Below are 26,480 nucleotides of genomic sequence, written 5' to 3' on the forward strand. Positions count from 1 at the left end.
TTAACCCACTCATTCCTGTAAATCTCCTCTGGACCCTCTCCAGCGCCAGCACATCCTTCCTCGGATATGGTGCCCAAAATGGTTGACAATGCTGCTAATATGACCACCAGGGGCACTGGGGAAATGGCAGCCCTGCCGGCAGTCTGTTCGTTTTTTCATCTTTTTGTTATTTTTAGCGTTTGTTAAAAGTTTGTTTTAATGTACTTCGGTTTGTTTTACGTGGGGGGAGGAGGGAGGGGATTGGGAGAAACTTTTTTTCAAGTTCCTACCTTTCCGGAGATGTAATCAATTTTTTGGATCACATTCTCCGGGCTCTGCGGCTGAACGCTTAGACGCAGAGGGCCCGAACGCCGCCGGCTACGGGAGTCAAGACCGTCCCGTCAATGGGGGGCTCGAGGCCCCCGACCGAGGAACAACAAAAGGAAGGACTTAAACTTTATTTCACCTTCCATCACAGTGAGGAATGTGTAGGAGTCACTGTGGTGCATGTTCATGTTAAAATGTGTTTTTGAGTCTGTTGCTTTTAATTGTATGACTGACCTGGCCAGTGAAATTCCTCATATGTTGCAAAACATACTTGGCGAATAAAATCTGATTCTGATTCTAATACAGGCTGACCAGCGCCTTATGGAGCCTGACTTTGAGATAAGCATGGACAAAGTGAAAGTTGGAGCTGGAGTGAGTGGTGATGGAGTGGGTGAGTCTGGGACCAGGCTTGGTGAGTGTATTGGCAACAGCTGCCAACGTGTGGGTACAACATCCTGTAAGTGGTAAGCGTTTACTAGTGCAATAATAAGAGTGAGCATGTATCTGTGAAGGTAGGAAGCAAAGCAGGTGATCATCGAGAATGTTGGCATTGGAAATATCTTCCTGACTGTACGACACATGGTGAGCAATCAAAGATTCCTTGGAGGGCAATCCGGGTCTGTCCCTCCGTCTTTCTCAATCAATGTTGTGCCACATCCAGGCTTTCCTTCGGAGGACAACAGGAAATGTTTGACCATTGAGTGGGGGTGAACAAATGAGCGTTGCTGAAATATGATGTTTAGTTACAGAGTCAAGCACACTGGTCCACGAGTCTGGCACAGAGGATGCCAATACGGGCACAGAGGTGGGTGGAAATCTATTCCAAATGGTCCCCCAAAGTACAGAGGTGTCTGGAACCATTCCAAGAGAAAAAATACCACAGCCCTTCTTGGGGGAACAAAACATAGAATTTCATATGATCTGTAACAGGTCAAAACATTCTTACTGTCTCCATCAGGAAATCAAGGACAATTAGTACATACTATTTATGTTGTATTCTTTTTATATTAAATTCACATCTTTGGAAAAACAATTATAATTCAGTCAAAATGGTTGTAAATTTCAAATTAAGCTCAGTTACATTAATTTGGTGCCTCGTGTTTTATGCACAATGCATTGGTCGTAACACTTCTGTCTGACGTGTTGCTTAACCCACCATTCTGGCGTCAGTGTGCTCAAGAGAAGCAGGGGCAGGCCACATCATTGATGGTGTTGATGGGGCAGGCCGAGTCATTGATGGGAGATGGCCATCATTGATGGTGTTGGTGGGGCATGGCCATCATTGATGGGAGATGGCCATCATTGATGGGATATGGCCATTAATTGGTGGGATGGATGCCCAGTCACAGCTGGGATCACTTTCACTGGTCCAAGTGCTTGCAGATTCTGCGGGTTTTCTCCTTCTTGTTCCTGTTGCCGTGCTTTTTCCAGGTTTTCCCCGGCCCTCCATCGAACGGCGTTGCCTCTGTGCCGAGCCTGACTCCCATTGCAGCTTGACCACCTTTTGTGAAAGCGCGCACGTTGTCCTGTAACAAGCAGTATGTGCAGAGTTCACGGGACACAAGGGTGAGGAAAGATATAACAAGACTATTCGTGTTTAAAGATCTCAAGTACCTACATCCTGAAAATGTGTTTTAAATATTATATTTTCAGAGGATTCTATTAGGAGAGAGAAAGACAAAGGACAACCAAAGCCTTTTAAGCAACTTGGGTTGACAATGAGAGAACATCTTCAGACAGGGCATATGGAACAGAGGTACCGGAGTACGACAACAACATTCCAGGCATTTGGGCAGGTCCATGGATAGGACAGGTTTAGTGGGATATGGGCCAAATACATGCTGTGGGACTAGTATAGGTGGCCCTGGGGAGGCATGGGCAAGCTGGGCCGAAGGGCCTGTTTCCATGCTGTGTGCCCATGTTTCTACTATAATATACCCCTGTTAATATCCGATTATATTGTCAGGTTAGTGTACCTTCCTTTTGTGGATTTATTAAAAAAAACAGAGTTAATATAAACACAACATGCATCTTATTGATTAACCGCAGCTTTGCAAAGTCTTGTGTTATCCACACGAGGCTCAGGCCATTTAAAGCCCATTCTGAAATAAACATTCTCCCCTGCCCACTGCCTCTTACCTGGTGAAAGAAGTTTTTGTCCACGTCATTTTCAATTTTTTTCACTTTATTTTGCTTCCCCTTGAGCTTTGTGCTATTTCTGTCACAGGTAGCCACCTGCTTAGCGTGGTGGTATTGGAACTGAGTGGAGTCCACACCAGGGGGAGGGTGGCAGTACAACAACTTCCCCTGCAGTTAATGACACAGGAAAACACAAGCCTTCATCTCCACTTATCCATTACACACCCAGACTTTCACCAGAATAACCAACCCAGAACAATCCACAAAGCAGTTTGGCACACACGCACACGAAGACAGACACACACACACGCACACACACACACGCAGACAGACACACACATGCACACAGACAGACACACACACACGCAGACAGATACACACACGCACACAGACAGACACGCACACACACGCAGACACACACGCAGACAGACACACGCACGCAGACACACACACACACACAGACAAACACACACACATATACACACACAGACAGACAAACAGACACAGACAGACAAACACAATCTCTCTATTTTTAAATGCCTTTCATGTGATCAGTCAGGTTACAGATGTTGAAAATCCATAAATAAAAGTAGAAAAGGAGAGGTGCAAATTGTGAAGTCAGAGGAAGGAATGAGTTGGAGGGGAGTGAGAAGGGGAGAGATGGGAGTGAGGGTGGGTGGGGCACATGGATGAGTGGGAATGAAGGAACAATAAAGCCAGATGCCTAAACTTGGAGATTCTCCCCACTTGGACTTGGTGCGGGATATGGGGAGAAGGCAGGTACTGATTGTGGATGATCAGCCATGATCACATTGAATGGCAGTGCTGGCTGGAAGGGCCAAATGGTCTACTCCTGCACCTATTGTCTATGTTTCTATGATGTGTCTGGTTGAGGAATCTCATTGGTGGTGAGAGAATCTTCCAGAGGATTATCTGTCAAATGCAGAGACTGATGAGGAGCTGGGGAATCGTGCAGAGCAGGAAAGGTGGTGAGAGCAGAGGTACAGACTGTGAACGAGGGCTCCGTCAATAATGATAGCGGGGAAGCCAAAGACAAGGGAAAAGGACACTTCAAAAGCACCAGTAAAGGCACGTAACAGATTGAGATCACTGGCCTTGCTCCACATTGAGATCACTGGCCCTGCTCCACAGATAAGCCCTTTGGCCTGCACCTTCCCTCACCATATCACTGGCCTTGCTCCACTGATAAGCCCTTTGGACTGCACCTCCCCTCACCGCATCTTAAAATAAACCATTTCCCACTTTCCCAGTTTAGGCAAGGGGTCTACAACCTGAAACATTAACTCGGTTTGAACAGACGCAAGAAGCAACTCAACTAGAAACATCGTTTGTCCAGACTAAAGGATCCCAACCCAAAACATCATCTGCCCATTCCCTCCATAGATGCTGCCTGACTAGCTGAGTTCCTCCAGCACTTTGTGTTTTCTACATAATTCCAGTACATCCAGTTCACTGTCTCTCTTAGATATACCTACAATTTTTCCCTTCTGAAGTCCACTATAACACAATTACATCAGTCCACTGGTATGTATTTTATAACTCTGGCAGGAAGATGCAGAGGGAAGGCACTGATTTACTGATATTCATTCACCACGACAAACCATTACACCCGCAGTTACATTACTCACCGTCACATAATCCTTCAGAATGTACCTGGCCGCTCTCGGCTGGTCTGGCTGTCCATGGGCATTCATGAAACCTCTCATGTCTGTGGAATAGCAAGGTGTCAGACAATCACTAACCATCAGTGGAACACCAATGTGTCAGACAATCAATAGCTGTCTGTGGAACACCAATGTGTCAAACAATCTGTGGAACTTCTCAGTTCAAGGGATTCAAAACAAACCATTTCATTATATTTTCATCAAGCTGTGCATCAAATATTAAATATGAACATTGTCTCGCACGTTCATCTCTTTAAACAACATGATAAGTTCAAGTTCAATTTTCTTCAGACATTTTCAACACATTTCACCAATCCACATTCGAGCAAAGTGTGGGGTAAAAATATACTTTTCCTTTCAGAAGAACAAGTACAAGAACAAGAAACACAGTTTATAAATCCACAATCTAAAAGTCAGTTGATTCCATTGCCCGAATATAGAGGGCAACAGGTCACTATTCAATCTCACTGCAGAGCAAAGATGCTGCATGAAAAATATGATGAGAACAAAGTTGTTATTCTGAATACGGCCTTTTTTTGTCAGAACTTAACATTGGATCTTAAAATGAGGTGGCACCAAGACCAACTAATAGAGGAACAACATGCAGGTTAGACACAAAATGCTGGAGTAACTCAGCGGGTCAGGCAGCATCTGTGGAGAACATGGATAGGTGACGTTTCACAGAGTGCTGGAGTAACTCAGCGGGTCAAGCAGCATCTGTGGAGAACATGGATAGGTGACGTTTCACAGAGTACTGGAGTAACTCAGCGGGTCAAGCGGCATCTGTGGAGAACATGGATAGGTGACGTTTTGAGTCGGAACCTTTCTTCAGACTGGGAAGGGTCAAGACCCAAAACGTTACCTATTCATGCTCTCCAGAGATGCTGCCGGACTCGCTGAGTTACTCCAGCACTTTGTGTACTTTGTATGCCAGCATCCATAGTTCCTCGTGTCTACGTACACAGTAATACATTAGATATCACAAACTCACATCCATAGGCCATTAAGAACTCTTCACAAGTAGGATGCCTATTTGGATCTTCATCCTCTCTGGGTCTAATGATATTAATTCCATACGTGGCTTCCAAAACGTGCCTGGGAATATGCTGGCAGACATAGCCCAGTCAAGGAATACAAGATAATTGTAAATGTAACACAGAAATGACCAATGCAGTCAATTGTCCTACAACATAGAAAGGACAAAGTATTAAAAAATACAAATGGGGATGGCATAATGCAGGATGCTGTTGTTCCCAGGAAGAATAGTTCCATGAAGACCCCATCTCCCGTGTTCTACATTCAGCTCTGGGTCACACTGATGACAGGAACACCATGTGATACACTGCAATAAAGCTGCAGCTACACATCATTCAGGCACTCACACTCATTCACCTCCTGACCAAAAATAGATCAATATTTAGTCTGCTTTAGTTTAGAGATACAGCGTGGAAACTGGCCCTTCGGCCCACTGAGTCCATGCCGACCAGCGATCCCTGCACACTTCCGGCAGACAAGCACTCATAGTCTGGATGGAAACTGGATCGGAGGTACTCTATTGCTGCGCCACCGTGACATGCCGCCCCTATGCTGTGCTTAAATCATCAATATATTTCCCAGTTTTTTTGGTATTAATATCCTCAACAAATCCTTGCAGTCAAAACCTTTCTGCCAGCGTGGATATTTCCAACACTAGAGGGCAGAGTGTGGCTGGAAACATGCTGGCTGCCAGGAGTGGAGGTGGAGGTAGTGTATATTTCCAACACTAGAGGGCAGAGTGGGGCGGGGAACACGCTGGCAGGCAGGGGTGGAGGCAGGGGAAGAGGCTTTTAGATAGGCACGTGGATATGCAGGGAATGGATGGATATGGTTCACGTGCAGGCAGAGGAGATGGGCATCATGTTGGCCACAAACATTGTGGGCTGGAAATGTTTGCTTGTCCCTGTGCTGTATGGTTGTAAACCCCATGCTCCAGACTAGGCTGTACCTTAAGTAAACGGAAACACACAAGGTCATTGGTTTCAAGCCTTTCAACACAATTTTTTTCATTAGAAAAGTGAACAGAGCAACATAGGTTTAATATAAAAGATCCAACCACTGCTTAGAACGGTGGTAGCTGAGCTTTTCCTTCAAATAATGCACGGTGTTTGCACATTTTCCCTGCAATGCATAAATCCCAATGAAGATCCAGATATAGAAAGCTTCCTGGGCTTAGTTGAGATATTCCTCTGATCCGTATGAAAATCCACACATTTACATTGAAAGGGATAGCTTCAGTTTCAGTTGCACAAGTGAAATATATGCTTCCACCCTGGCACCAAACTACAAGCCCACACACATGGGGTGTGTAGTCAAGTCTTTTTCACACAGAGAGTTGTGAATCTGTGGAATTCTCTGCCTCAGAGGGTGGTGGAGGCCGGTTCAGGGGATATTGGGAGAAGGCGGGAACGGGGTACTGATTGTGGATGATCAGCCATGATCACATTGAATGGCGGTGCTGGCTCGAGGGGCTGAATGGCCTACTCCTGCACCTATTGTCTATTGTCCATTTAATGTTAAAATGGGATAGCATAAAAACTAACACAGGAATACTTTAAAATAAAATTGAAAGGAGCAAATGTTTTTTTGGAATTGGGGTGAAGCAGGTGATTGGAACATAACAATAGCAATAGCAATAGCAACATCTCAACAGTGACAGTTCAGCAGAAACTAACATCATTCAAGCACATTCTTTTACTAGCCAAGGGTCAGAAGAATGAAGGCCTTCCATGAGGTGTTTTTGATTAAAATAAATATGAAAATTAATTATTTCCCGTGTGAAACTTCTTTCTCGAGTGTGTGGCCAAAGGGGTTGCGTTTCTCAAAGCACACATTCTTTTGGAGTTAACACATTGACATGAAGTGAATTTACTCGCTTTAGATCCGTGACATTGTGAAAAGGATATCAGAGACACAGGCGGCACATGGTCCCTCATCTGATCCACGGGTAAAATCCCACAGCAGACCATTTCTGCTTTGGTGGACACGAAGGATGGCATGACGAGGCCGGGACAGTCGCAGAGGCACAAACCAGTCTCCACGTACAACGTCTGTGGGACAAAACGTTCCGTATTAGACATCAGCTGGTCCCTTCAAAGGTTAGCTTCCATTTCCCCAACACTGTCTCAAGCAACACCTGCTCAATGTTAATGACATTGAAACGTCCTGTATCTGTACACTGGATTGTAAATGTGTATTGGCTTTCCACTGACTTGGTAGGACGCAACAAAAGCTTTTCACTGTACCTCAGTACATGTGACAATAAATTAAACTACAGCACACGCTACACACCTGCATTCCCACGATATGACATTTGTTAAGTGGAAGATTCTGGGAAGCATCAACAAATGAGAAACTTGATGCATAACCTCAAGCAGGTCCAAGCTCCCCCTTCAGCTGGTCAACGCTGCAGGGGCTGACATTGAGGTGGTGCAGACATATAAATACCTTGGAGTGCACCTTGATAACAAACTGGACTGGTCTGTCAACTCTGACTCCCTCTACAAAAAAGGCCAGAGCACTCTCTTTTTCCTCAGAAGGCTCAAATCCTTCAATGTGTGTAATGATATGCTGCACATGTTTTACAACACTGTGGTTGCAAGTGTTATTTTTTACGCTGTTGTCTGCTGGGGCAACAGCATTAGTGCAAAAAACAACAAGAAGCTGGTCAAACTGGTTAAACGAGCTAGCTCAGTGCTGGAGGGGAGAGTAGACTCTGGGATGGATGTGCTTGAGAGGCGTATGAGGCACGAGGTGCAGGTCATCCTGAAAAACCCCGGGCATCCCCTCCTTGTAATTCTGGAGAGTCAAAAGAGCACTCGGAACAACAACCGGCTCCTCTCCCTGCCCTGTAGAACGGAGCGGTTCAGGAGATCCTTCACCCCTGCAGCCATTAGATTTTATAATTCGGACCGCTAGGCTGTAGGGGGATGCATTTTGCAATTTTTTATTTTTTATTGTTAATTATTGGTCTTTTTAAGTATTTATTGCTCTCAGGTAGTGTCCACATTGTATTCTATGTATTTTCTGTCTGCGTTCGTTTTGAATCTGTGGGTTTGTTGGTTGGGGGCTTCTGGACATCTGAATTTCCCTGAGGGGATCAATAAAGTATTTATTATTATTATTATTATTATTATTATTATTATTATTATTATTATTATTATTATTATTATTATTAAGCCAAAACTTTGCCCTTCTCCACGGAATCTAATGCCGGCTGGACGGGCGGAATCTAAAGCAACCTCGGAGATGGCTACAAATCTTGTAAATGCATCAAGATGATTCCGTTCCTTGTTCGTGAGTTCATGTTTCATAGTTGCCACTTTCAAGTACGAACAGCAGCAAATCTGACAACATTCAGCATCTGCTGAAAGTCAGGTGAAACCAATAACATCAAACACAGCATAAACCAACTAGCAATTGATCCAGAAATGCATGACTTCCCCACAAACATCCAGTAACATTCCACTTCCATCCTTCATAGTTTGAAATAATTGTATAAACGTTAAATACCAAGAGCGATGGGCATACCTGGAAATGTTTGGTGTGACCCGGCGTTGCAGATACAGAGACTTTCTTATTTTGGAAGATAGTATTTATCGTGGAACTCTTCCCCACATTAGGATAGCCCACCTGTTAAACAAAACATAATGAGTGTCTGCACAGACACCACGTCGCTGCATAAATCCACTCAGTCGGCAAACTCATCACACATAGGAAACATTTCGATGTCAAAAGACCACGGTGTATGGAGTTTGTTGCTTACCCCAACAAGTATTGCACACAGTGTATGATGCACAAGTGCCACATTTGGAAATACTAGAAATTAAAATGTTTTAAAAAAGGGAACTAAAACAAGAAACAGCTTTGGCATGAAGTTGGCAACTTTACAGACGACACTTTTCATGCAAGAACGTAAACCTACGCGGGAATAAAACAGAAGCGATTCACTCACTAAGCCAACAGTGATTTCCATATCTTTCACACGTTTTCCTTGGTGTGACGTTTTAAAAATCTCCAGCATTTCACTTCGCTGCAGGAGGCGACTCGAGTTCTTGACACTTTGCTTTGGAAAGGTTGGGTTGGAGCTGGAAGCAGGTGCAGTCCTGTCATTGTCCACACAAGAGGGTGGCCTTATCTCAGCTCCCTGCAGGCCAGCAGCAGCAGCAGCACACGGCATTATGCTCTCCTTCTCATCTTCAGAACAAGTCTCCCAAAGCTCATCATCTTCGCAGTCTTCATACTGACTGTTCTCACCTTCATCTGTGAGATCTGTGGGCCTCACATCCCTCTGAGCTGTATCAGCATCACTTTCACCTGTACTCTCTTCACTTCTCTCTCCTTGATGCTCTTCTCCCTTTGTGAAAACAAATAAAAAATCATTTACAACAGCGTAGCTACTTGCGACAGGGAGGGGGAGGAAGGAAAGAATATAAGGGGTGCAGTAATAGAGGCATGATCTTCCTCTTGCCTAAGTCCCAACATCGCATCAACTACATACCTTTGCCTCAGCGTCGAGCCGATTCCCTTCTGCTGTGGCTGACCAGAAGAGCACTCGCACACCTTGCTCAGCAAAGTAGCTGGCCCAGAGCCTCCTCTGTGCACGGCTCAGCAGATCCGCTTTGTTCATCAGCATCATGTTGACCTTATCCGCCCGCATTTCCTTCACATACCGCTCCTGACACAAAATAGCACAAACTTCCATAAAAACACAATAGCAACAACGTTCAGAGGATATTTTGACCAATGCATTCAAAGACGAGAAGCTTTACTCTGGTGCTTTCTATTTCTCTGGAGCCCATGATCATCTCATCAATATTTGTGCACCTTTCTGTTCATCTTCACTAATTCTCTCACCTGTTCCTCTGTCCCACCATCTCATTCTCACTACTGCCCGAATTTTCAGTTCGCTTATCTCAGTGTAAGTAAAACATTCTGTATTTTGCAGACAAAACTACTTCACAATCTGTAGTCCAATACAAAGATTTGTAGGCAGCATCTCCGGAGAGAAGGAATGAGTCATGTTTCACAGAGTGCTGGAGTAACTCAGCGGGTCAGGCAGCATCTGTGGAGAACATGGATAGATGATGTTTCACAGAGTGCTGGAGTAACTCAGCAGGTCAGGCAGCATCTATGGAGAACATGGATAGGTGACGTTTCACAGTGCTGGAGTAAGTCAGCGGGACAGGCAGCATCTCTGGAGAAAAGGAATGGGTGAGGTTTCGGGTAGAGACTTCTCCAGCATCTGCAGTTCCTTCGTACACACACTAGGCTGTTTGACCAAATACATTTAGAGAATGGATGAGCTTTTCTCAGTCGGGACATTGAGTGTCAGAGTCAGGAGGTCATGTTGCAGCTGTTTGAAACTTTGGTTAGACCACATATGGAAACTACAGTGAGCAATTCTGGTGCCCCCATTACAGGAGGGATGTGGGGGCTTTGGAGAGGGTGCAGAGGAGGTTTACCAGAATGATGTCTGGATTAACAATAAGGAGGTTGAACAAACACGGATTGTTTTCTCTGGAGTGTTGGAGGCTGAAGGGAGACCTGTTAGAAGCTTATCAAATTATAAGAGGCATAGATGAGGTGGACAGAGGGTGGAAATGTCAAAGACCAGAGGGAATATAGCTTTACGGTCAGAATGGGGATTATTAAGAGATTTGCTGTGCATGTTATTACAATACAGCAACTTTCATTCTGAGACTTTAACCTTTGAAATAAACGTATTTATTCCATTTCAACAACATAAAAACTGTAAAAATATAACCACACAGTATTAGTGTAGGCGCTTCAGCGAAGTGCAACATCGCAAAAAGGACAATGATGTCATTTGAACAATTTCTGAATTTTAGAATAAGGGAGGTCATGCAGTTTGCAAAAAAGCTAAATCTGAACATACCAGATCTTCACAGCGGAAAAGCAGAGGGTTCCTGGCATCAACAATCTGAACAACGATGTCACTGCACAAACCAAATTAATGCAACCAGTTAAAACGGACAACAACTGCAGATTTACAGTATTTGTAAAAATGACACAGGACAAATGTAGTGACACGTATAAAACGTGCAGCTGTGTTCAATTACGGAACATATTAACCCTCAACGTCTGCTCACACATACACTCACACACAAAACCAGTTTCACTCATACATTACAAGTATCCCTGTCCCTAACATCACAATAAGTTCCCAGCCGGAGACAGAAACATCAGGGCAAGTGCCGCGATGCAGGTGCAAAGATTTGTAGGCAGCATCTCTGGAGAGAAGGAATAATAATAATAATAATGGATGGGATTTATATAGCGCCTTTCTAATACTCAAGGCGCTTTACATCGCATTATTCATTCACTCCTCAGTCACACTCGGTGGTGGTAAGCTACTTCTGTAGCCACAGCTGCCCTGGGGCAGACTGACGGAAGCGTGGCTGCCAATCTGCGCCTACGGCCCCTCCGACCACCACCAATCACTCACACACATTCACACACAGGCAAAGGTGGGTGAAGTGTCTTGCCCAAGGACACAACGACAGTATGCACTCCAAGCGGGATTCGAACCGGCTACCTTCCAGTTGCCAGCCGAACACTTAGCCCATTGTGCCATCTGTCGTCCCAAAAGGAATGAGTGATGTTTCACAGAGTGCTGGAGTAACGCAGCGGGTCAGGCAGCATTTGTGGAGAACATGGATAGGTGACGTTTCACAGAGTGCTGGAGTAACTCAGCGGGTCAGGCAGCATTTGTGGAGAACATGGATAGGTGACGTTTCACAGAGTGCTGGAGTAACTCAGCGGGTCAAGCAGCATCTGTGGAGAACATGCAGGTGATGAAAGGGAGTACAGGGGAAATTCCTCTCCATGCACGTTACATTAATGAACTTGTTGCAGAGTGAGAATATGAGGGTGAGATTGTGCACAATACAATAATGACATTTTATACACGATAAATTCATCCTGGCACGCTGGACATTTACCAGAAAGAAGGCCAGATCTGTACGGAGATCATTCTTTAACACCTGATGCAACCTTTTTTCTTCCAGCAGTAAATATATTTCAATGGTTCCCACACTTGACACAATTCAGAACCGAATTACAAAAATACATTTAATCGAAGCAAATGATGAAATACAAACAACAGGCTCAGAATGCCGAGACCCTGGAGATAAACAATGTGGTCGATGGACTGATGATGAACGAATAACGAGTGTGGCATCCTGCAGGGATGAAGTTCCCACATACTGTACCTGCGCTCAATAACTCGCCACAGCTGACGCCAGAAGTCCAGGTTCCTTTCAAATGGCGTGAGGATCAGGTTTCTCTCCTCTTCCAACCTGGACAAAACAAACAGCCTGTAAATGTGTCTTGGTATAAAGCCCTAACACACTGGACCTCAATGTCATCATCTGAGGATGTGACTCTCCAGAGATGCACTATTAGTGTGTGAGTGTGTGTGTGTGTGTATATGTGTGTGTGTATATATATCTGTGTATGTGTGTGTATGTGTGTGTGTGTGTGTGTGTGTGTGTGTGTGTGTGTGTGTGTGTGTGTGTGTGTGTGTGTGTGTGTGTGTGTGTGTGTATATGTGAGTGTGTGTGTGTATGTGTGAGTGTGAGTGTGTGTGTGTGTGTGTGCGTGCGCGTGCACACTGAACTTTTTTTCTCTCTCGTTTATTATATTGTTTACAGTGTATTATATTTACATATTGTGTTGTGCTGCAGCAAGTAAGAATTTCATTGTTCTATATGGGACACATGACAATAAAACACTCTTGGCCCACTGAGTTACTGCAGCTTTTTGTGTCTACCTGCACCAGATGCATGCTTCTTGCACTGACAAATGTAATGTTGGTTTGGTAATGGTATAGTCTTGACATTAGAGCCCTCAGCCCTCTTCTGTGATCACACCCACTAATGTCAAGGTGAAAATCTATGTTGCTTCCAAGTTACAAATGTGAAATTATCCCTATACAGAATCTTAACTCAAAGTTTATCCTGCAGTTTAAACTGGTAAAAAAGGCAAGTCATTGTCCATTTCTCTTAATCTTACATGTAGAAAAGCAATGACGTTTACTGCCTCAACACCTTTTTAAAAAATGGTGTGCATATTATAAATATGGGAACGTTGATTTATCATGCATTGAATGTGATGGAGAAAATAGACGCCAGAATTAACGGCAGTCCCAAATCACTGGCTGATGAAATTTTGTTTAAAGGTTGACAGTGGTAACTAGCAATATTTTCAAGGGCAATTCTATACTAGTCTGTGCTGGAACAAGGAGGGGTGACTTCAGGCAAAACCAGACATCGTCAGTGGCACTTTCAATGTGACTAACATTTATTGACATTGTTTTCTAGGCTTCCTTCACTAGTTACAATGGGAGATTTGGTCGTCACACCAGATCTGTAAAGGGCAGGAGCTGGAGCCAGTATTCTGCTGCTGAAAATGTCCAGAACTCAGGTTTGAACAAAATTCAGAGACAAAGTCATCAAATATAAAAACCATGCACCTTCTCTGGATACTTTCAAGAGAGCTAGATAGGGCTCTTAAAGATAGCGGAGTCAGGGGATATGGGGAGAAGGCAGCAACGGGGTACTGATTGTGGATGTTCAGCCATGATCACATTGAATGGCGGTGCTGGCTCGAAGAGCCGAATGGCCTACTCCTGCACCTATTGTCTATTGTCTTCCCGTGCCTGCAGGAAGTGCAGAAAGTCTCACAAAGTCTTGTCAATGCAGGAAGTCTCACAAACCAAACACAAGAGTAAAGGTGTAAAATAATTCAACTGCAGGACACATCCCAGTGATTGCTGCTCCCCCTCTCTCTGGTGGCTTCAGACGCAGGTCTAAGGGGGTGCAAGACCGCTCTTCGTGGCAATATTTAAATACATTTTAAATACAAAAATCAGTATTCAACTCCTTAAAAAAGTTACCCAGAACCTGAGCACATCAGCCAAGTTCCAGATTGCATGACGTGGCAAACTCACTGAGCCAACTGTCTTCTCCACTCCAGGAAAGTTTCCCTTTCAGCCAGCTGCAGTTCCTCTGCCACTGTGTTCTCATCCCAGTGAGGTCTACGAGAAACACCATCAAAGGATCAAAGATCAGCAGAAAACCACAACTTTCAGTCTAGTTTATTGCCACGTGTAACGAGGTACAGTGAAAAGCTTTTGTTGCATGTTATCCAGTCAGCAGAAAGACAATACATGATTACAATCGAGCCATTCACAGTGTACAGATACATGATAAGGAAATAATGTCTAGTGCAAGGTTAATCCAGCAAAGTCAGATCAAGAATAGTCCAAGGGTGAACAGAGGTAGATAGTAGTTCAGGACTGCTCTCTGGTTGGGGTAGGATGATTCAGTTGCCTGATAACAGCTGCAAAGAAACTGTCCCTGAATCTGGAAGTGTGTGTTTTCACACTTCTATACCTTTGGCCTGATGGGAGAGGGGAGAAGAGGGAGTGGCCGGGGTTTGACTGGTCCTTGATTATGCTGCTGGCCTTGCCGAGGCAGCGTGAGGTATAAATGGAGTCAATAGAAGGGAGGTTGGTTTGTGTGATGGTCTGGGCTCTATTTCTCTCCAAAGGCATTAAATCAAACTGAAGAAGGGTCCCAACCGGAAACGTCACCTATCCATGTTCTCCACAGATGCTGCCTGACTCGCTGAGTTACTCCAGCACTCTGTGAAACGCCACCTATCCATGTTCTCCACAGATGCTGCCTGACTCGCTGAGTTACTCCAGCACTCTGTGAAACGCTACCTATCCATGTTCTCCACAGATGCTGCCTGACCCACTGAGTTACTCCAGCACTCTGTGAAACATCACCTATCCATGTTCTCCACAGATGCTGCCTGACCCTCTGAGGTACTCCAGCCCTTTGTGTTCGATATTAGATCAGTACATAAAGAATAACTCTTGTAATTAGTTCTGTAAACAGGCATTCCCACGATGTAAAGATTGGGAGATCTTAAATTAAAGCCAATGATTTTTCAAAAAAAAAAACAAGCTAATAATGAAAGTAAAAATGGAACAGTTTGGTGCCATAATGAACCTGGCCAAGAGTTTTTGACAACAATGTGAAGCATTGGAATACCGGTCTGCAGGTCCAATGTCACAGAGCCGAGAATAAACTCAGTGATGCTCAGCATAGTAAAATGACAAGTGCCTCGAATGTGTTGCTGGAGGCAAATACGATAGTGGCATTTAAGAGACTTTTGGATAGGCACATGGATATACAGGGAATGGAAGGATATAGATTAACTGCAGGTAGATAAGAGTTGGTGTTAACAACATGAGTGTCACAGATATTGTGGGCAGATGCGTCTGATCCTGTACTGTACTGTTCTATCTTCTATCTTCTAAAATAAAATAAATTCAAAAAGAACCTTTGAGAAAAGGTTCTCAATTGTAGCAGGCGTACTTTGAGATGTGATTATTAAGAGGAAAGGAGCAGACTAAGGCTAGAAGGCAAAGAGTTGACGTAAAAGAATCATTGTAGAGAAAGCGACAGATTCATAGAGTACCGGAAGTTTCCGTCCTGGAAGAAATTCCATGAGCAAAACATTTTTTGTTGCATTCCTATTATTTCTGTAACTCAAACTGTCTGAAGAATAAATAAAGGAATTCTTGCCCACCTCCTGGGAATGCAGAGAAACTGCTTGTTCTCCTCGTGGAGTTTTTTTATCTTTTTGCTTTCTTCTGTCGTTAGCAGCCCAGTTCTGTCTTCAGCAGAAATAATCGTGACATTAAGCTTCTCTGTAGAAAAAGGAGTTATAACTGGACATTAACACCAAAACACAGCTCCTCGTGAAGTTATACGTTAGATTGTCAACAAAAAAATGATTGGCATTGCAGTGTTGGTTCACCCTTAGACAAATAAGCAGTGTGAATAAATAAGAGATTTGCTACATTTTTGGGCATAGAAATAAAAATGTTAATCAGCTCTCATTAAAATGTTACATATATGCAACTCCAGTTTGAAAATGGAAAATTTCTCTCTGCATTACATATTTATAGCAGCTCTGTCCATGAATAGATTCCTCACAGATGCAAATTTCCCTCATCATTTGATGATTGTTTGGAGATCGATTCTGCCAGAGTTGAAACCGGGAAGTAGGAGAAGCTGTGAAATAAATAATTCTATTGAATGGCAGACCAGATTCAAAAGACCTACTCCTGTTCTCATTTGACATGTTTGTCTGCAGGCCAGTCCTCATCTGCAAACTCATTTCAAGAGAACATTAGTGAACCGATTCTTTTATCTAATCTGTGTGAGAAGGAACTGCAGATGCTGGTTTAAACAGAAGAGACACAAAATGCTGGAGTAACTCAGCAGGACGGGCAGCATCTCTGGAGAGAATGGGAGACGTTTCGGGTCGAGACCCTTCTTCAGACTTTTATCCAATCTATTTGTTTCACGCTCACTATGAATGACACTGTTCTCTCATTGTAGATTTAATAACTGAGCTTAAAGTGCCAAGCATCCATGATAGGATTTGAGCTCAAGCCTCCAGCTGGCAAACCTAGGAATTATGCAACCATAGTGTATTATTGTAAATATCAAAACTGAAGTTCTTACCAGCAACAAACTCTGTGCCTGCCAGTTGTGCAGTGGCGAGGAATTCATCCAGAGTGCTTTGCTCTGTGACTGACTGCAGGTTGAGACGTCCCCAGTCATAACCATCATTCAGCTCGCTGGTGTGAAGCTGCAGGCCATACAACAGCAGAGTAAGAAGCAGAAGCCAGCAGCATCTGGAAAACCCCCTCTACATACATCATCCCTGTAATGGGAGCAACCAGAACTCTACACAATTGATCCATGTTAGATCGCATGTGATCCAAGGAGAGATAGCTGAATGGATAGCAAATTGGCTCCATGGAAGGAAGCAGAGTGTGATGGTGGAAGGTTTGCTTCTCGGACTGGAGGCCTGTAACTTGTGGTGTGCCTCGGAGTTCAGTGCTGGGCCCGTTACTGTTTGTCATCTACATCAATGATTTGGATGAGAACATACAGGGCAAGATTAGCAAGTTTGCTGATGATACAAAAGTGGGTGGTTTTGCAGATAGTGAAGATGGTTGTGAACGATTGCAGCAGGATCTGGATCGATTGGCCAGGTGGGCGGAGGAATGGTTGATGGAATTTAATACAGAGAAGTGTGAGGTGTCGCATTTTTGGGACGTCAAACAAGGGCAGGACCTATACAGTGAATGGTAGGCGTCTGGGTAGTGTTGTAGAGCAGAGGGATCTAGGAGTAGAGGTGCATGGTTCCATGAAGGTCGAGTCGCAGGTAGATAAGGTGGTCAAAAAGGCTTTTGGCACTTTGGCCTTCATCAGATAGATTATTGAGTATAGAAGTTGGGAGGTCATGTTGCAGTTGTATAAGACGTTGGTGACACCACATTTAGAATATTGTATTCAGTTCTGGGCACCATGTTATAGGAAAGATATTATCAAGCTTGAAAGAGTTCAGAAAATGTTGCCAGGACTAGAGTGTGAGCTATAGGGAGAGTTTGAGTAGGCTGAGTCTCTATTCCTTCGAGCGCAGGAGGATGAGGGGTGATCTTATAGAGGCATATAAAATCAAGCGAGAAATAGATCAGATAGATGTTTAAGAAAGAACTGCAGATGCTGGAACGATCGAAGGTAGACAAAAAATGCTGGAGAAACTCAGGGGGTGAGGCATCATCTATGGAGAGATGGAATTGGCGACGTTTCTGGTTGAGACCCTTCTTCAGACTTCGGGTAGATGCACAGAGCCTCTTGCCCAGAGTAGGGGAATCAAGGACCAAGAATCATAGGTTCAAAGTGAAAGGGAAAAGATTTAATAGGAATCTGAGGGGTAACTTTTTCACACAAAGGATGTTGGGTGCATGGTACAAGCTGCCAGAGGAGGTAGCTGAGGTTGGGACTATCCCATCGTTTAAGAAACAGTTAGACAGGTACATGGATAAGACAGGTTTGGAGGGATATGGACCAAGCGCAGACAGGTGGGACTAGTGTAGCTGGGTTGGCCGGTGTGGGCAAGTTGGGCTGAAGGGCCTGTTTCCACACTGTATCACTCTATGTTACACACTCCTGTCAATGGAATCTAGAATGTGTAGTGATGGCCGGGCCCGAGAGAGGGGAGAATATCCCGGGGAGTATCAGGGTCTGGGGGTGAACCTGGGGCCGCTCACCCATCCGTTGGCTGTCCCCAGGCCCCGGCCCCGGCCCCGGCTCCAGCTCCGGTTGAGGACCCGGCCCAGACCCGCCGCCTGTCTCTTGCCCATGGCGCCTGCTTGGTCCGTCCCCCGCCCGCTCCGCCAGCCCGGCCCGTTCCGGTCGCACAAACCCTCCGCCGGAACCCAGCGCCGCCACCAAGGTTCCGGGGCAGATGCTGCTTTACACAGAGAGTAACTCAGCGGGTCAGGCAGCACCTATAGGGTACACAAAATTGCTGGGGAAACTCAGCGGGTGCAGCAGCATTTATGGAGCGAAGGAAATAGGCGACGTTTCGGGCCGGGTCCCTTCCTCAGACAGTTATGTTTTTGCTCCACAGTTTTACATTGTACACTCCTACTCGAGTTCATGACATTTTAAATCTGTCATCATTGAGTTACTCCAGCATTTTGTGTCTTTAAAAACATTATATTTAAAAGGATTGTATCACTTTACCAGAATGTACATAATCACAGGCAACATTACAATCCTTTTGGTTTTATATAGGAATGGAGGATGTCATGAATTCGAGTAGGAGGGTAGAAGGTAAAACTGAGGGGCAAAATCAAAAATGATTTTCTTACCACAAATTCTATACCTATTTCAATCAATACCTATATATCTCCCAAAAAAGTTTTTCAAAAAATTGGACTCAGACATTACAAATTTCATATGGGATTATAAACCCCATAGAATACAAAGAACACACCTTAATAAACGAAAAGAGTGGGGGGGGTCTAGCACTCCCTAACTTTATGTATTATAATTGGGCAGTAAATATTAAAAATATGATTCACCTGCTGGACAATTCTGCCCAGCAGGCGGACTGGATTGTAATGGAAAAAGGGGACTGCTCCCCGAGTAATATAGGAGCGATTATCCTCTCACCAATAAATCTGAATAATAAAAATTATAATAAAAACCCAATTATACATAGCACAATTAGAACATGGAAACAAATAAAACAGAACCTAAAATTAAGAAACCTATCTCTCTCAATACCAATAGCCAATAACCCATCGTTTAAACCATCAATCATAGACAAATCATTTATACAATGGGAAAGAATGGGAATCAAAACGCTCGAAGATCTGTATGAAGTGGGAAAATTACTATCATTTCAACAACTACAACTGAAATATAATTTGAAAAATAACCAATATTTTAAATATCTTCAAATTTGTGATTATTTGAAAAAATACACAAAAGACTATCATAATATGCCTTCCGACTTACTGGATGAAGCAATGAAGACAAAGGCGGAATCAGCTAATTTAATATCGTACTTATATAATATCATTTTAAACATAGAAATACCCACAACAGATGGAATTAGAAGAGACTGGGAACAAGAATTAGCTATAAAATTTTCAAAAGAGAGCTGGGATAATCATTTACTACAGGTGCATAAATGCTCGATCAATGTACGACATACGCTTATCCAATTCAAAACATTACATAGACTATATTATTCAAAAACTAAATTAAATAAAATCTTTCCTAATGTTTCACCAATCTGTGATAAATGTCTGTGTCAAGAAGCTACCATAGCGCATTCTTTTGTTTTTTGTACAAAAATCCAAAAATTCTGGCATGGAATATTTGATATTTTTTCAAAATTAACTAAAATAAAACTGGTACCAAAACCAGAATGGATCATTTTTGGGATATCGGAAGGTATCCCTGAATTAAACGTGTATCAGAAGAATTTACTCAATTACGGGCTAATAATGGGAAAAAAGCTTATACTTAAATTCTGGAAAAATGCGCCCACACCAACAATAAAAATGTGGACATCAAATATGTTTGAAACATTACATCTGGAAGAGATGAGATTCCTCTTAGCAGGAAAAGCAAACCAATTCCAAAAGATGTGGTCTACGTTTATGGACCTATTACAAGCATGAGGTGCAATAGTAATTTTAAAAATAAATAAATAAATAAATGGTATCAGGACCTGGCAATGGGAGGTAAAACAACAAAAACAGACTTGGTTGGTAGTCTTTCTGCGGAGTTTAATGTTATAATAGAGCGATTGTCCTTACTTTCTTCTTTTTCTTTCTTTTCTAGGGTCTACTTTCTTACTTTACTTCCTTCTCTAACTTCTTTTCTAAGGGGCTTTCTTTTCCCAACACTCTCTTGCACTTCACGACTCTTGCGCACCTTCTTTACTTTCCTTACTTCTATCTTTTTCTTAAAGCTAAAAAAAAAAATGAAGCGGTACAAAAAATGTATTAAGATATATGTGTTGTGTGTTATTGTAATTTACCGTACTTCTAATAAAAATAAATTAAAAAAAAAAAAAAAAAATCAACCAGATAGCTGTAGCATCATTATCTGAAGCAGAAACCAAAGTTACCCAAATGCAGTTCATTCATTTTCATACACATATTATTACTATTTGGATTAAAATAATCAAACTCGACTTATACATCCTCCATTCCTTCATAAAACCAAAAAGATTGACATGTTGCATGTGATTATGTAGATTCTGGTAAATGAGATGTCTTTTAAATATAATTTGTTTTAAAAGACACAAAATGCTGGAGTACCTCAGCGGGTCAGGCTGAAAGAGTTAGTTATTAAGTTATGATTGTTGTCATATTTAAGCTTTCCTGTTGTAAAAAGCTAATTGTATTGCATGATGGGATTTGGCAAAATCATCATGACGTTGAATAGTTCACAGATCTCTTACAAGTTTTTTATATGTTGAAGAGGTTAATCCGATAAGAAGGGGCCAGAGGATGCCATTGGGATGACTGGCTTTTGGCAAAGAGTGTAAAACAACTCCATATTTGGAGGTTGCGGATGGTTACATTACCTCATGCAATTGGTATTATGTCTGTAGGTATATTAACCCCGGTTTTCTGTTATTTCTTTGTGTGTGCTGCTGGAGTATTCAGACGTAAGGTTGCTGATGGTACATTACCTCATGCAATTGGTATTATGTCTGTAGGTATATTAACCCCGGTTTTCTGTTATTTCTTTGTGTGTGCTGCTGGAGTATTCAGACGTAAAACTGTTGCCTCTGGGTCTCTAGGTCCACACCCGTCAGATGTTAAATTAAAGCTTTGTATGTACTTAAGAATTTGTACTATGTCTATCTTTTTAAGTGAACTTTTACATAGGCAGCATTTGTGGAGAACATGGATAGGTGACCCACTAAGTTAATCCAGCACATTTTGGCTGTCATCAACTCTTGACCTGACTTCATTTCGCTGTCTCAGTTTAGTTTCTTCACTAAAGGTGAAGCAACTGGTGGCTGTTGCAGCCATCCTACAGTCCCTGTACCGACTCCTCCATCACAATCCTGGGAATGCCACATTCCTCTCCTTGATCCGATCCAACAATGGGAACCACAGGGAGCGATCCAGAACAAACTGGCCCCAGGGGCTGCGGGGGAGGGGGTGTAGGATTAATTCCAGGCATGTAGCAGTGTTGTTCACTGGTGACTGAGGGCAGGAAGCCAGATACCGGTGGGAGGTGTTGCTGATTGCAGCATTCACCACAGTGAAGAATCTTCTGGAGTAAGAGGGGGGAGTTGGACCCTCACCCTGAACTTCCCCATCCCCCAAACAAACCAATCATTAAATCCAGACTGGCAACAGGCACAGAGAGAGGACAGATATATGGATTATCTATAAGAAGATATTCACAAAATGCTGGAGTAACTCAGCGGGACAGGCAGGGTGATGTTTCAGTTCGAGACCCTTCTTCGGACTGATATATATACTGTGTATATACAGTAACAGGATATACTCTGGCAGAGTACTTCCCATCCTTCCCTAGTGCTGGCTTCTTTGCTTCTGGCCATTCTGGCTCAAAGCTAAAGGACGCTGGCCATAGAGAGAGGTGGGCATGTGGCCAGAAGGATGGATAAAGTGAGATACCTTGTCTCCCATCCACTGCAGACCGGTCCATGATGGAACACACGCCCTGTGAAATTAGTCCCAGCCGCACCTGAAGGACAAAGAGTCATGGAGCTAGGACACACGCCATTCGGCCCATCTCGTCCATGTTGACCAACTCCTATCAGCCTGCATTTGGCCCAGAACCGTCTAAACCCTTCCTAACCATATATCTGTCCAAATGTTTTTTTAAGTCATTATTGTATCCACTTCTACAGCTTCCTCTGGCAGCTCGTTCCAAATATAGGCTACCCTTTGATTGAAAAAGCTGTCTCTGAGGTCCCTCTAAAATCTCTTGCCTCACACGTTAACCCTGTGCCCTCTAGTTTTAGAATCCTCTACTCTGGGATAAAGACAGTGAGTGTTCACTTTATCCATGCCCCTCATGATCTTGTACAGCTCAATAAGGTCACCCCTCAGCCTCCTACACTCCAAAGAAAAAAGTCCCAGCCTATCCAACCTCTCCCTGTAACTCACGCCCACAAGCCCATGTAAAACACAGCCCAGGTAACATTCTGGTCAATCTCTGCTGCACCCTTTCCAACTTAATGACATCCTTTCGGTACAATATGGAGACACAAGAAAGTGCAGATGCTAAAATCTTGATCAAAACACAAAGTGGTGGAGGAACTCAGTTGGTCAGGCAGCCTCTGAATTATTCCAGCACTTTGAGTTACGTCATCTTTCGGGTTTAAGGTTTATTATTTGTAAATGTACTTTACCAAACTTTCTCTTTTTTACTTAAGGTAGATTACCTGAAATTGGCTCACAAAGAAATCTAATTAGTAGCTAGCATTATGACATAAAATTAAGCAGCATAATTTGTGAATGTTTGAACTAGCCCAGTATGCCAACTGGGTCGGCAAGGACAAGGTGGGCTGAAGGGTCTGCTTCTGAGGTGGTCAGCTCCATGACTCTATTACAGCTCACTATCAACAAATTACCTGCCATGTTTCCCTAGTTTATGACAGTGAACTTTCTTCAGAACGATCCATTAATCTTGTTGCCCTGCGGGACATCTTACACTCATGAAAAACTCTATTCATGCAAATTATTTCTTCAATTTCAAAGCTAATAATAACCATTTAATTTATGCTAACCATATATATGATTTCTTAAAGACTCTAAATGTACAGCATAATAAATTGGACACAATTATAATGGAATACAGGACATGTTATAGCAGATTACAGGGAATGATTTGATGAGCGTTTGAAGGTTGAGGGGGGACCTCATTGAAACTTGGAATAATGAAAGACATAGTTAGAGTGGATGTGGAGAGGATGTTTCCATTGGTGGGAGAGTGTAGGACCAGAGGTCATAGCCTCGGAAATAAAGGGCACTCTTTTGGAAAGGAGGTGAGGTGGAACTTCTTTAGTCAGAGGGTGGTGAATCTGGAACTCATTGCCACAGAGGGCTGTGGAGGCCAAGTCAGTGGATATTTTTAAGGCAGAGATAGACAAGTTCTTGATTAGAACAGGTGTCAAGGGTTATGGGGAGAAGCAGGAAAATGGGATTAGGAGGCAGAGATCAGCCATGATTGAATGGTGGAGTACATTCGATGGGCCGATTGGCCTCATTCTACTTCTATAATATCAATTGTCTACCTTCTATAATATCAATGTGTTTGGAGTGGTCTCCACATGGCATTGAGCTGGAGAGAGCAGCTTGTTGGGGGGTTTCCAGCAGAATAATTGATGCAGTTGCACTCTTCCCACAAGCACAGCCTTGCAATATTTCATCGCTAACACCCACATTTCCACATGGCTGTTATTAGCTTTTGAAATTGAAGAAATAATTTGCATTAAAACAGTCTTTCAGGACTGTAAATTGCCCCGCAACGCTTCAGGATTAATTAAGAATTACTTTTGTAGAATGTTCCCTGCCATGAAATAGGGAAACATGGTAGTTAGTTTGTTGAGAGCAAACTGTAATAGCGTCATGGAGCTGAAACAGGCCCTTCGGCCCTCCTTGTCCATGACGGTTGTTTTGGGGTTAGTTCTGTCATCAGTTCAGTCTTCGGGTCATGGTGAAAATTAACTCCCTGCACATTGCTGCAATTGCCAGTAGGTGGCAGTGTTTCATCACATCCAGATGCCTCCCCAGAGAATTATCTTCAATCAGCTTTCATAAGGTCATAAGTGATAGGATCAGAATTAGGCCATTTGGCCCATCAAACCATGGCTGGTCTATCTCTCCCTCCTAAATCCATTCTCCTGCCTTCCTCCCATAACTGCTGACACCCGTGCTAATCAAGAATCTATCTATCTCTGCCTTAAATATATCCACTGACTTGGCCTCCACAGCCGTCTGTGGCAAAGAATCCCACAGATTCACCGCCCTCTGTTCCTCTGCTGTTGGTTATAAACTGAATCACCAATCATCCAGCTGCAGCCAGAGATGTTGATCATAAACGGCGAGTGTGGATTGAGGTGTGCAGGCCCTGCGCTGCGTTTAATGAGGAGTTGGTGCAGTACCCGGCGCTGGGGGAACAGGCGGCGCTGGGGGACACAGACAGGCCCCGTTTCCAGGTCTGTGACCCGTGTGAGGCTGATTACTAATGAGCACAAGCATCAGGACCACTATCTGGCCGAGGACATTCTCTGCCTCAGAGGGCGGTGGAGGCCGGTTCTCTGGATACTTTCAAGAGAGAGCTAGATAGGGCTCTTAATGACAGCAGAGTCAGGGGATATGGGGAGAAGGCAGGAACTGGGAACTGATTGTGGATGATCAGTCATGATCACATTGAATGGCGGTGCGGGCTCGAAGGGCCGAATAGCCTACTCCTGCACCTATTGTCTATGAGTGAGCCAGTGTTCACGCACATCCTGAAGGCACACGTTGGCAGCTCGTCCAATTGGAGATTAACTTGGTCAGTTAAGTTGCTACCATTAACTAACAGCTGGACAACCCTTACTGCCGCTGGAACAGCCTGGGTGAATTTGGCTCCTCTTGCTGTCGAGAGCTCGTTACCTCCTCTTGCCCTCTCCTTTCCCAAGCACAATATACACCAAGGTTCATTCTTGTCACGTACCTGGGTACAGTGGAGAACTTTGTTTTGTATGCTGTTCAATCGAATCAGTTACTCCACACATAGATACAATCGGTTCCAATAGATGTTGTGGCTGCTTTAGCTTCGGGGGTGATTGCACAAGTACTGAACACAAACTCCAGCTTTATCGTTTCCAAAGCCTAAAGCATGTTGGAGGCACCGTGCATCCTTTGAGTCAAGGTTCAATCAGCAGCTGACTGATTATCTTGCAGCACTATAGACAATAGACAATAGGTGCAGGAGTAGGCCATTTGGCCCTTTGAGCCAGCACCGTCATTCAATGTGATCAAGACTGATCATCCACAATCAGTACCCCATTCCTGCCTTCTCCCCATATCCCTTGACTCCGCTATCTTTAAGAGCCCTATCTAGCTCTCTCTTGAAAGTATCCAGAGAACGGCCTCCACCACCCTCTGAGGCAGAGAATTCCACAGACTTACTGTGGGCAGTTCAGGTCACCCAGCTACAGGAAGATGGTATTAAGATGGAAAGGGTGCAGAAGAGATTCACCGGAATGTTACCTGGGCTTGTGGGCGTGAGTTACAGGGAGAGGGGGGATAGGCTGGATTTAAAAAAATCTTGGGAGAGTAGGAGGTTGAGGGGTGACCTTACTGAGGTGTACAAGATCATGAGAGGCACGGATAAAGTGAACGCTCACTGTCTGTTTCCCAGGGTAGAGGATTCTAAAACTAGAGGGCACAGGGTTACAGTGAGAGGGGAGAGATTGAAGAGAGACCGCAGGGGCAACTTCTTCACTCAGAGGGTAGTCTGTATCTGGAACGAGCTGCCAGAGGAAGCTGGAGAAGCAGATACAGTTACGACTTTTAAAAAGCATTTGGACAGGTACATGGATAGGACGGGGTTAGAGGGCTGTGGGCATGACGGGATCATTCCTGAATGCAAACTTAGTCAGCATTAAGGTGGGCAGAGTGGCAGTTTCGTGCTGTTTCCATGGGATCGCACCTACTGCCCCAACTCTTGTTCCTCCCAGCAATGTAGACACCCTAAGATAGACACAAAAAGCTGGAATAACTCAACGGGTCAGACAACATCTCCGGAGAGACAGAGGCCCTCGACCCGAAACGTCACCCATTCCTTCTCTCCAGAGATGCTGCCTGTCCCGCTGAGTTACTCCAGCTATCTTCAGTGTGGGACCCAGTGTAGC

The 26,480-nt window shown here is 43.8% G+C and overlaps 1 protein-coding gene across 2 annotated transcripts; it reads right to left on the bottom strand.

Moving 5' to 3' along the window:
* Nucleotides 1–1,291: 1,291 nt before the first annotated feature.
* lsg1 (large 60S subunit nuclear export GTPase 1) lies at nt 1,292–18,452 on the bottom strand. Of its 2 annotated transcripts, XM_033031325.1 has the most exons (15): nt 18,334–18,452; nt 16,736–16,862; nt 15,792–15,912; nt 14,140–14,226; nt 12,401–12,487; nt 11,065–11,125; nt 9,667–9,843; nt 9,121–9,522; nt 8,697–8,798; nt 7,073–7,216; nt 5,122–5,245; nt 4,095–4,174; nt 2,446–2,613; nt 1,639–1,832; nt 1,292–1,597 (listed from the first exon to the last, which is right to left on the bottom strand). In XM_033031325.1, the coding sequence occupies exons 1-14, from the start codon at nt 18,424–18,426 to the stop codon at nt 1,668–1,670; spliced, it is 1,938 nt and encodes a 645-aa protein (XP_032887216.1). In that variant the 5' UTR covers nt 18,427–18,452; the 3' UTR covers nt 1,292–1,597; nt 1,639–1,667. The 2 variants fall into 2 exon arrangements, with proteins under 2 accessions (XP_032887216.1, XP_032887215.1); XM_033031324.1 differs by having other exon boundaries at nt 1,292–1,832.
* Between the last annotated feature and the right edge of the window lie 8,028 nt (nt 18,453–26,480).

This window comes from Amblyraja radiata, chromosome 13, assembly GCF_010909765.2.
Source record: "Amblyraja radiata isolate CabotCenter1 chromosome 13, sAmbRad1.1.pri, whole genome shotgun sequence".
Classification (NCBI taxonomy): domain Eukaryota; kingdom Metazoa; phylum Chordata; class Chondrichthyes; order Rajiformes; family Rajidae; genus Amblyraja; species Amblyraja radiata.

Coding starts and splice junctions, on each gene's coding strand:
- lsg1 (XM_033031325.1), bottom strand. CDS start 18,426: ATGGGCAAGAGACAGGCGGCGGGTCTGGGCCGGGTCCTCAACCGGAGC. Junction 16,863..18,333: donor TGGGGACAGCCAACGGATGG/GTGAGCGGCCCC, acceptor TATGGCCTGCAG/CTTCACACCAGCGAGCTGAA. Junction 15,913..16,735: donor AGGCACAGAGTTTGTTGCTG/GTAAGAACTTCA, acceptor CTTTTTCTACAG/AGAAGCTTAATGTCACGATT.